The 11,853-nt window shown below is 40.4% G+C and overlaps 2 protein-coding genes across 3 annotated transcripts in view; one reads left to right on the plus strand and one right to left on the minus strand.

Annotated features, from left to right (window-relative positions):
• The window catches only part of dnajc16l (DnaJ (Hsp40) homolog, subfamily C, member 16 like), a 24,637-nt gene extending 17,650 nt beyond the window's left edge, over positions 1-6,987 (minus strand). The window contains exon 1 of the mRNA XM_042405710.1: positions 6,712-6,987. Coding sequence (XP_042261644.1) covers positions 6,712-6,783 — 72 coding nt within the window. The 5' untranslated portion in view covers positions 6,784-6,987. The remainder of the gene's footprint in view (positions 1-6,711) is intronic.
• Positions 6,988-7,973: 986 nt separating this feature from the next.
• On the plus strand, positions 7,974-11,796 carry b3galt6 (UDP-Gal:betaGal beta 1,3-galactosyltransferase polypeptide 6). 2 transcript variants are annotated; one of them, XM_042407622.1, is made up of 2 exons: positions 7,974-8,194; positions 9,165-11,796. In XM_042407622.1, coding segments are annotated over exons 1-2 (1,032 nt in total). In that variant the 5' UTR covers positions 7,974-8,192; the 3' UTR covers positions 10,195-11,796. The 2 variants fall into 2 exon arrangements, with proteins under 2 accessions (XP_042263556.1, XP_042263557.1); XM_042407623.1 differs by lacking the exon at positions 7,974-8,194 and adding an exon at positions 8,210-8,594.
• The last annotated feature ends 57 nt before the right edge of the window (positions 11,797-11,853 follow it).

Below are 11,853 nucleotides of genomic sequence, written 5' to 3' on the forward strand. Positions count from 1 at the left end.
ACGCAACACATGCTGAATGATTGTAATGTGCTATCAATATTGTAATTTTTATATGATCATGTCTCATGTATGAAAATGTCTATTTATGTGCTCAATTTAATGTACTCTTGTTAGTGATGATATGTTATGACCTTCTGTTGAACTTTTTCACACATGCACAAAATATTTCTACAGCTGCAAAACTTTATTACACATTCACAAACCATGTTAGAAGTTAGAAGAAACCATGATGGTCCAGCCAGTTAGACAAACAGACATTCAACTGCAAAATAAGTTTTAAGAAACACAATTCAGGCAGCAGGTGTGAAGATAATGTTCTTTGGTGTTCTTGCTTTCTTTCCAGTTCCCCTAACTTGATAAGTAAAGTAGATTTTCCATGTGAAATGGGATTTTGGTAGTTCTGCTGTGACCTTTAGTCAAAGTATTCTGTATCCATCTTGTGTTTGCTTCATGTCACTACATTACCCTGAGGTAGAAGCTCTACTTGATGCGTCTTCCTGAGTTTGCGGTTTCTCCTTTGGCTTTTATGCTGCAGGTTTGCTCTCACCTGGCCCACTGTAAATACAGCACAGAAAAGAGAATCAAAAGTCAAAACTAGAAACAATCATATATGTAGAATTAGAAAACAAATATGATGAACAAATTTCTACATTGTAGACATTTTTAATTAAAGCTGGAGTGCAGGACTTTTGTCTCCCCCCTATGGCAGTGAGAGTAATTACAAACACTGTTGATGCGCTTATGTTATGGACTCCACTGTAGCCTACTCCGTCACTTCTGTTGCAGCTGTAAAACGGGGGATAAATTGTTTTGAGTGTCACACAACCCCCAGAAAAAGACTCGTTTCACTATCGGGATTTGATCCATTCAGTCTAATAACATTTGGAAAGTCTAGAAGAACCGCACGATTCAATTATTTTATCCCCATTCAAGTTAGCAGAGAGCTAACTGGAAGTTAGCCGGTTCAGCTTGCGGAAGACTCTGGTGCACACACTCTGCCCATAAGAGCATGTGCAGTATCCATTCATCTGGCCAGGGTGGGAATGTCAAACCTGACACCAGATTAAAAACTCTGTATACTGTAAAATACAGAGATTTACCTGGAAGTGACAGGCTTAATCAGCATTGTGTGAACTAATTTGACAAGGGCTTGAATGTAACGGATGTTCATTTATATGTAAAAGTTCCGTGCCGCAGGTTTAAAGTATATGGTTACAACGTGTCAGACTGAAAAAGGACCATGCCTCTCTCACCTGAAGGCCTGGATGATGACGGTGCCGAAAAGAATGAAGAGAGCCGAGAAAATCAGCGACAGGATGGGCATCATCTCTCTCCTTGAGGAAAGACACATTAAAATCGTAATATTATTATTCATGTCCACAACTTCTGAACAAATGTTGCAATTTTACAGACTGTCTCAACAAAAGATGTGTTTTGCATTATTACTAACAGGAAGCGATGTGCATTTATTATACAGCATACCCAAAGTGATCTCTGGAAATAGCTTTGCTAGATCACAAAATACTAATTTGTTCATCATTACTGAAAAGCACATGATTAAACTCTCTTTAACATGCTCCATGTTATCTTCACTATTAATAAATACTGCTGGCAGCAGAAACATGTAGGAGAAAAACCACAGCAGTCCACTGAACCAATAACCTTGATCCTTGAAGTCTCCATGTAGCCTGTTTAGCCTACATGTGCATCTCAATTGTGATGGGACACACTGAGTAGGTACCTATAGAGCCCCCACCAGGTGGGTATGACAATATCTTGATGCAGAAACATGACTCAGCTTTTCATACATATCAAAAATATCAGTAAAAGTACACCACCATGTCTGTCTTTTGCTTTATGCACTAAATGCTGCAGACTTCCTGGATGAGTGTTGTCTTACCAGTTTGAGTAGAGAAGGTCATCGTATATTTGAAGGACGTAATCGTACGCAACATTCATCCACTGAATGAGAAACATCTGGTGGGAGGTTGAAAATGAAACAGAAAACTGAGATTAATCCACAAAATGCTCTAGTTCAAACTTCACAACCAGACTGACGTGTACGAGTCTGTGGTCTCTCTTACAGGGGCCATCTCGTTGTTGAGTTCTGGCAGAGTGGCGTCTGAGTCATTGAGGTAGTTGGGCTTCTTCTGAAGGTCCTCCAGCTGTTCATGTAAGCGGTACTTGTCTTCTTCACTGCCATTCCAGCCACCACTCATACAGGACAGGAACTTACCAGCCTGACTCTGCCTCTCCAGAATCACCACCTGTCAGTGGTGTTGAAAGACACTTTTTCATTTTTTTTTTTACTGCAAATTGAGGCTATGCAGCCTTTCAAAATGCACATATCAGTAATCTGACACATATCACTTTCTGAACATTTTGTGTTCATCTGATACAACCTCCATTTTGGTTTGTTCTGGATAAAAAAAGGTTTATCAGCAAATGAACTTTGTCCTCAAAGTTTGTTTAGAGTGGAGGATAGAAAATTCTAATTTTTTTTCCAGATAGCTTAATTTGTACCATACTCATGAGTTTAGGAACATGTTGGTGAGTTTGTGTACAAGACAAACACATGATTAATGCAAATAGACCTAAAAATTGTACTTTTATTTAATGTTAATTTTCCACAACCCTGTTTAGAGAGGTGTTTTATGAATGTGAAATTTTTGCCATAAAAATGTTTATTTCTGACCTTTATAACAAAATTCGGTTTGCTTCCCTGTATGTTTGGAACAGCCGTTAGCACATGCGCCTCTGCCACTGACCTGAGGTGAGAGTGCAGCCTGGTTGTGAAGCAGCGCCTGACAAAGAGGCTGCTGATGACGCTGATAGACGTATGCAAACCGCAGCACCTCTTTTGCGTTAGCTGAGGCGAAGTCCAGGAAGGCCTTATTGCCCGGAAGAAAGGTCTGGTCCTCACCTGTGATCAGCAGCACACAGTACCTGCAAACCATTCAGCTCAGTTAACCCCTTACATTTGTCATAAAATGTTAGAATTCAAAGTCAGGCTTCCCTGGTTTTGCTTTCCCTTCTACATCAATTTTGCAGTAGTGGACAAGCAAAGAACAGGCATGACAGAAGGCTCCTCTGATACACAGGAGGTCAATTTAAGTGAGGGACTACAATCATTCTCATGTAATGTCTTACTTCCTCCGTCTGCGCAACTGCTTGACAGGACACAGCTCATCAAACAGCTGCTGGTTGACGAGTCGTGGCACCTGCAGGAACTTGTTGTTGGAGACAAATTCATCCATGATCTGCCGCTTCATCCCTCTGGCCTGTGAGAGAGGAAGGGCAGGGGATATACGGGTGGTAAAGCAAAAGTTGAAGTAGGAGAAGGGGTGTGCTAGAAAAATAGCAACATTAATGTAAAATTTTAAAACTGTATAATGTATAATGTACCTGGATGATGTCAACTGGCTTTTCTGTGTTCTCCTTAAACAGCAGCATGGTGGGGGCGTATGTGTTTATGTTGAACTGCCGCAGGAGTCGAATGTTGTGCGTTTCGCCCTGGTCCACATAGCCGAAACGAACATAGTCTCTGAAGGCAAACGCTGTTAACTGGATAATATATTATAAATATATTAAATTAAAGAAGACAAGTAGGTGTAAAAGAGGAGATTTCAAAGCAAATAGATTGCAAGTGGCATGCTAGGTATGGTGCATATCTGAGTTTGAATACATTAATTACCTTGTAGAGTAGGGGAACAACAGGGACTTGGTCAAACAAGAGAACGCTGGGTTTATTCTCCACATGCCAGTTATCCAGAAAAGCCAGATAGTTGTTATCTGTGATCTAGAAAAACAACAGAATTATTCACATTCACCATCGTAAGTCGCTCTGTGTAAATGTCTATGGACATCATAATTACTGAAACTGAATACAAAACGTCCAGAATCTTAAAAAACCTTCTTCTACACAGCCTGCATCATTATATTATATAGTATATACCATGCTTTCAGTGAATTCTAATATTCAGATCATTTCCTGAAATGGGGAATGAAATGAACCAAAACTAAACAACAACTTCTGAATCATATATATTATATATATTTGTAAACTTAAATCAAGCCTGGATTTTCTTTATATGGTTAAAAATAATCACTGATCGGGTTTACATAAATTCCATTGAGAGTATCCGACTTAAAATTAATGAAAAGACTGCACACATGCACTCATACTACATTTACGTTGTTACCTTTTCCACCAGCCTCTGGGGCAGCAGGTCTTCAATGAACTGTCGCAGGTGCTCTCGTACCACGGCCTGATGGAAGAAGGTCACTCTGCCGTTCACCAGCCCGATGATGGAGGGAGCGCGGTGAGCTCCCAGCTGGTTGGCCAGACGACGCTCATAACCCCGGTCCACAATGCCAATGCCCACACCTGGTGTAGAAGTAAAAATAGAAACATGCTACTGTACCCATAAAATATTACACAAATAACTATTCTATCTTAAGATCATTTCTTTAGTTCAGCAAACAAGTTTTGTTAAACTTTAAAGGGATATTTTGTTAAACCTTGCATCCGAGGTAGGCAAAAACTGCATTTGTCAATATTTTTATATGAACAGTGGGTCAAATGATGTGTAATGTGAGAGGTGTCACTCATGGTGACAAACCCACAAATATTTATCACCTCTGCAGTTTCCCGAGAGTTTTTTAGTGTCTTTCAGCTCATTGTTTTGATCGTACGGCTCACAACTTTACAGTTTTGGTTCACTCTCACTGCTCTCATCAACCTCATTTCCAGCTGCAGCATGCAGCTTTCTTCAGCATAAAAAGCTCAGACTATAAGCTACCTGCCCAGCATCAAATGGCAGACAAAGTTAGCAACTGGTTAGTGAGCATGGTGGAATTCAGTAGGTAAGCATCCAAATGTATTTCTCAGGAGTTGGTGAAAACAAAAACAGAGTTAGGAGGGTGAATATTGCTCAATGGCAGGCTGACTTACGTTTGCCAAGTCATCAGAAACACGATTGCAAATGAATGGTGATGCTGTTCAAATCAGCTGCAGTGTAAATAGGCAACTGTTTGCTAACACTTCATGAGGTGTGACATTCAACTTGTTACCTTTATGTACTGAGCTTCAGGATATATCTGGTTAAAATCTAAAAACATTAATTTTTATAGATACTGAATCCAAATCCCACAGCTTATGACTGGTGTCTTTAGCATAGTAAAGCAAACGGAGGGGGGCAGAGTGATGAGAGTGTAGTGGCAGCAGCCTTACCCAGCGGCTCCAGCTCCTGCACCGTCTCCCTCCACACAGGCTCAATGTGGATGCATGCAGTGCACCTCTCAGAGGTCACTTTGATTAGGTATGGCCTCTTGTGGCTGTCTGGAAGGACACTGCTGTTAAACTGTGCATGGCGAAGCAGGTACTTGCTGTTTTCAAAGTCCGTGGACCTGGAGGAGGGTCAGAAGCAGACAGTGAGTGTTTTTAAGACTTAAGACCTATAACTCCAATTTGTTCTCTGGTTCTACATCATGCTCCTTCTCTCAAAACAACATAAAGAGGACAATTCTACTAACATGTTAGTTTTAGAAAACTAACAACTAACAAATTTCTCTCCTTTAATAAGTGTTATGAGTTCTAAAAATCGATGTATTTGGACATTAGGACAACATAGCACATCACGGTTGCCAATAATTATTACCAATCAAATTTTTTTTAATTAACCATTTAGTTAAGTTTTTCAAAAAGACAAGTTCCACTCCTAGGTTAGCAGAGCTCAATCAGGTGTCTTTAAATGTCTTATTTTATCTGACTGACAGGCAGAAATCCAAAACATAATAATCATGCTAATGATGTACACCTCTACCAATAGTGTCTTCACAAACATGTGACATTGTGACAATTCCTTTCAAGCAAGGGAAACGGACAAAACAACAGAGACTCCCATCAGTGTTTTCTCATTCTAAGTATTGTCTAAGTATTATATATAAGTGATAGACTACACATTTGAAATTGGCGTACTCGGGGAAATGGAAAAAAGACTCATCAAAGTAGAAGCTGTTGTGGAAGCTGCGGAAACGGTGATGCTGTGACTGGCCGAAGGGCTGGTTTTCATCCATCTGTCCATAGCGGTCAAAGTTGGATCTTCGCTCCTCATTAGACAAAATCTGCATGCCAGAGAGAATAAAAGGTGAGAGGACTGTGCTATCAATCAAATGTTATAATAATCACTGAGAAACCATGATAAAGAAAGTGAAACTGACTGTCATATAGAAAGTGAGTGGCATCAGCCGGAGCTACAGTACTACATGATATGTTGTGATGCAGAGCACTGTGTGTGCCTGAGTGCATTTCACCCACCTCATATGACTTTGAGACTTTGATGAACACGTCCTCAGCGTTTGGGTCCTTGTTCTTCTCTGGATGCCTGAAAAAGCCCATATAGGACACCACACATCACTGCTGGGTCATGCAGGGTTTTAAAAAATGGGGTTATCTGTTAAATAGTCTACATTAGACCAACTGGAGATGGATTATGTGATAACAAGCTGCAGTTCAGGTGTCAAACGTGCACTGTAACTAAATGTTGATCTGCCACAGCTGATACGTGATGGCCTAGCTGTGGGACTTCTGATGTCAGTCACTCACCACTCTTTGGCAAGGTTCTTGTATGCCCTTTTGATTTCTGCTTGACTGGCACTCCTGCTGACACCCAGGATTTTATAAGGGTCATATTCAGAAGCTGTTTTCACCAAATGCTCACTCAAAATGAGCAGGAAGATGGTGAGCAGGGTCCAAGGTGGGCTGCTTCCTGTAACCACCATCGCTTGTCTTCGTCCAACGTTAAAAGGAATTTATGCTAGTTAGCTACCGAGCTGCCCGGTAAAGTAATACTATAAAGCTATATAACGGATATATATGACAAGCTAAGAGCATACATTATTGGCTCTGTTGACTTTGCAAATGCTAAGTTAAGATATAGACGACATACTGCTATGTTACTATGATGATGAAGGAAATGCAAAGCTTCCGGTTACAATTTTCAAAATAAATGAAGTAACTGAAAATAATAAATTAAGATTCATCTTCAATAATACAAATAAAAAAGTGTTTCACACAACATATATCCATCACTTTCTCTCTTTTTTTTATCAGTACAAAGTGTAAAGACAGAGGTAGAGACATACAGTGAGAAAATATGATAAAAACTAAACAAAACCTTAAAACAAAACACATACAAACAAACAAACATCACCCACCAGATATAATGGTAATACTGATAACAATAATTATTATAATAATGCAAGCCCGTTATTCCTGCCAGAGCAGTCACCTGTGTGTGTGTGTGTGTGTGTGTGTGTGTGTGTGTGTGTGTGTGTGTGTGTGTGTGTGTGTGTGTGTGTGTGTGTGTTTATAACAGAGAAGGTGTTCATTACAGAAAGAAAAGAAAGAAGCAAGAAGGAAGATTAAGTAATTCAATTAAAAAACACTTGAAAAGGGGGAATAAGAAGAAAGAAAAACAAATAAACAAACACTAAATAATATAAAATATATGTCGGTATCATAATAATATACCGATGTTGCCCCATATTTGCGTCAACAGTTTGTGAGCAATGGCAAGTGAAAGTTTATAAATGTATATCTACAATCAAAATATAAACTGAAAATCATAACAGTATGGAAAAGAACTAATGGTGTTGTTTAAAAATCCTCATACACTGGTACATTTCTTGAATAATTAATTCTATGCTGTATATTAATATGCTTAATTGATCCACTTATGCTTGTTTCTTTTGGTGCTGAGTAGGAAAAAAGAAAAGCACAATCGCAACACTTATGTGGAACATACTGTATGATCGTAACATCTATATCACAGGCTGTCACAGTCGTCAAAAAACATACATAGATATATGTTGAACTAGATATTGAAGTTAAAATGTGTGATGTCCGGTCGTGTCCCTGCTGTCTCTCCCGGACTTGACGCTGCAGCACTAGCGTCAGTAATGCGCATGCTCAGGTCAGCAGGCGAGTCTTCTGCTGCTGCCATGGATGTCTCTCGCCTCCTTCTTCCTTCTGCCTTTTGAAATGTCTTTTCAGACTAATATCAAAGTTACCGCTTCTTTACTGTTATATGGCGTTACATGTAAATAAAAAAATGTCCGTTAGTTCCTTTCAATTTGTGTAGGATATTCCTATTAGTCACATTTATTGGACGAAAACACAATCTGTCTCCATGTAAGTGTTCATTTTACGTTATTTTTTCTCATTCTCTTAATTCGGGGGGCTTCACTTCCGTTTCCTCTTCGTCACGGCCACATAAATCTGACTAGCTTCACTGTAGGAGAGGAAAAAAATGAACACATCGGTATCTGACGGCTCAACTCACTCAGCAGCACACGATAAAACCTGCTTATTGTGACCTGAATAACCAACGCCGCTAAACGGAGTGGTTTCCCTTCCCTATTTAGACCAATATGAGTAGCGTGTGTGTGTTAACTTTGAGTGCAGCGAGCTTACAAAGTGCGCAGAGGGTCTTATCTCGGTAGCTAACGTGAACGCTAGCTCTGCAAAATTGCTGTCTCTGGATCGCTCTGCCTCGTTCATTCACGGAACAGACACGTTTCTGTCAGCTAAGGTAACCAACAAATCATCTTGATGTCATTGCAACTTATCACACTGTTGTAACACGTGTATACATTGTACAGCTCAAATGCTAAGTCCATAGAAACATGGAAGTGCAGCTGACTAGTTCAGTAGCCAAATTTGTGATTTAAATGTAAAAAAACGGTGGCCCACTAAAAACTGAAAACGCAACAATCGAGTTTTCACCACCAAATTGATTGACAGATTTAATAATACATACACTGCAACACATGAGATGTACAGACTGCACATCTGTAATGTCTGTAAACACAACAGTAACAGGCTAGAATGTACAAATGTACTTAGGCTACTGTCTGTACCTTCATTCCACATTTGTCATTTATAAGTCAAACTGATTATACCTTTAAATCACATGGTAAAAAATACTGAATGGACTTAGGGAAGTATTATTATACTTTGTTCATTTCAGCAACCTGATACAAGTTTTCTGGTACTGTTTGTGGACATGTAGGCCTATAGCTGATATTACTGGCACCTGATATTTTGAATTACATTAACACTAACAATCTTCTGTGTATGTGTTTTGTTTTTTTTACCTCAGGCTCAGCACCATGAATTTGTTACGTCTAGTGTGCCGCCATAAGACAGCCCTGGTCATTGGCACTGTGTGCAGCTTTGCTGTAGTTCTTGTCTTCTTGGCCAAATGTACCTCAGAAACCCTGAAACAGGGCCATGCAGATCCCCCAGGCTTAGCCCCCCATGCCATGGTATTGCAACCCCGTCCAGAGCAGAATAACCCCTCCTCCACATCCAAAGACTTGTCAGCATTCCTCGTGGTCCTCATCACGACCGGACCTAAGTACACTGAGCGCAGGAGCATCATCCGCAGCACCTGGCTGGCCAAGCGGGACTCGGATGTTCTGGCCATGTTTGTGGTCGGAACTCAAGGGCTTTCCAGCGAGGACCTCCAGAACCTTAACACAGAGCAAGGGCGGCACAAGGACCTGCTCTTAATGCCTGACTTGCGAGATTCCTATGAGAACTTAACACTCAAGCTGCTTCACATGTACTCCTGGCTGGACCAGAATGTGGAGTTCAAATTTGTCCTCAAAGCAGATGATGACACATTTGCTCGCTTGGACCTCCTGAAAGAGGAGCTGAAGGGGAAAGAACCCAATCGGTTGTACTGGGGCTTCTTCTCAGGGAGAGGGCGAGTGAAAACAGCTGGAAAGTGGCGGGAGAGCTCTTGGGAGCTCTGTGACTACTACCTGCCCTACGCGCTGGGTGGTGGCTACATCCTCTCGGCTGACCTGGTACGTTATGTTCATCTTAACGCGGGCTACTTCAAGACCTGGCAGAGTGAGGATGTGTCGTTGGGCGCCTGGCTGGCACCAGTGGATGTTCGACGGACGCATGACCCACGCTTTGACACAGAGTATAAATCACGTGGTTGCAACAACAAGTACCTGGTGACACACAAGCAGAGCTTGGAGGACATGTTGGAAAAGCACCAGACTCTGCAGCGTGATGGCCGGCTCTGCAAGGAGGAAGTCAAGCTGCGATTGTCTTATGTGTATGACTGGAGTGTGCCACCCTCACAGTGCTGCCAAAGGAAGGACGGCATTCCTTAATGTTTCTCCTTTTCACAAAGATGAAGTTGGCTTCAGGAAAGTTAAAGTTTGCATTCGGGAAAGTTAACTGACAATGTTCCTCAGCCAGTTCTGTTGTTACACCATTTAAAGTTGCGAAACAGTTACTTGTCATGAATCCTGTTTCAGATTTGTAAAAACCTGAAAAAAAGGGTAATTTCACTGGTTTCTCCATCCAAACCATGTAAGAGCAGGTCTAACTGAAAAACCACTAGACACAATAGTTTCTGTGTTTTTACAAATCTAAAACTGGGTTTAAACAATCTTCAGAGTCTCCATGTCAATTTAGTCAGGGTTCGACAAGTCGAATGGTTTTTCAGCCACATCTGGTCTAATGTGGTTCGAATGGAGAAAAACAAAATAAAAGAAAAAGTTATGTGGAGTTTTAAACATTACTAGAGCTTTTAATGCTGTGTTTCACAACTTTTAAGCGAAGTTACAACATAGACTTGGCTGAGAAATATTATCCCTTAACTCCCAAATCACAAGATACGAGTCAGAAGCCAACTCCTTGTCCTTGTGAGCTCCTTTGGCCTTGTTATTTGGACCCACAATCATGTCAGTGCTCTCCTTCCTGCCAACCTTCCACATCGGTGGCTTACTTCTCTCCTCTGTCTGTGCTTCATCTGCTGTACCTCTTGCTTTATATGTTCAAACACTATGAGATATGTTTTAAGGTTGTTTCAGTGTAATAGATAGTACAGGCGAACACAGACTGGAGATTCTTACCCTGCCATGATGTCTACTTTTGTTTGTGAAAGCTTTTTTTTTTGTATTTTATTTATTGTTAATTTATTATGCAGCAAACCCAACACACTGGTATTCGGTTGGGATAGAGCTACAGTGGATGTGGTTGCTGCTTGTGAGTAGAATTTGTATTTATAAAACATGTCGGGACATATAATTCACAGGATTAATGGACAAGAAATGTTCACTTTTTAAATGTAAAGCTTTTGTTTACGGTCAACGGTACACACGGTGTTTCATGTGTTGCACAGAATGTGTAAGAGAAAATGGTTGAATGTGTTTTATTCAGCAGCAGGCCTTCTTGTTCCTTGTTTGTGGGGAGTTTGTGATGATATTTACTTTTCCAAGGCAACAGCCACACTTGAAAGCAGAGGTCAGTACATTTACTGTGCAGAGATTTCAAGTTATTTGTGAGTGTCTGTTTGCAGCAAACCACAGATTCAGACTGAGAAACTTGATACAGACTACCAGCTGGCACTTGGTCACTTTTTTTAAACGAGACACATGATTTTGAAGTTAATAAATCATCAGTGATTGTTTTTTTTCTGATGTTGGACTCTCTGACTCAAACTCACCCTGTGATGACAGTAGCTGTGTCCCAAAGTTTTGACATATGTGCAGCAGCTTTGATTATCGGGTACATGATGTTGGAGTACTGATTAAATAATTAAGGAATGCTGCAAAAAAGTAATTTTTATGACTGCTGTTAAGTTTTTGTGAATGATGACATGACTATTTTCTCACTGTTGTCACTAGCAGATTCTGATTTGTCTTACGTTTCAGTGTTTGTTTTAACGTACAGCCTCCCTGGATGTTTTATTAAAAATTTTAAATGTATTCTTGTTGCCTATATTCACTTTGTTTACACTATTTCAAGAGTCTTTTTCATGCTTT

This window comes from Thunnus maccoyii, chromosome 3 (assembly GCF_910596095.1).
Source record: "Thunnus maccoyii chromosome 3, fThuMac1.1, whole genome shotgun sequence".
Classification (NCBI taxonomy): Eukaryota; Metazoa; Chordata; class Actinopteri; order Scombriformes; family Scombridae; genus Thunnus; species Thunnus maccoyii.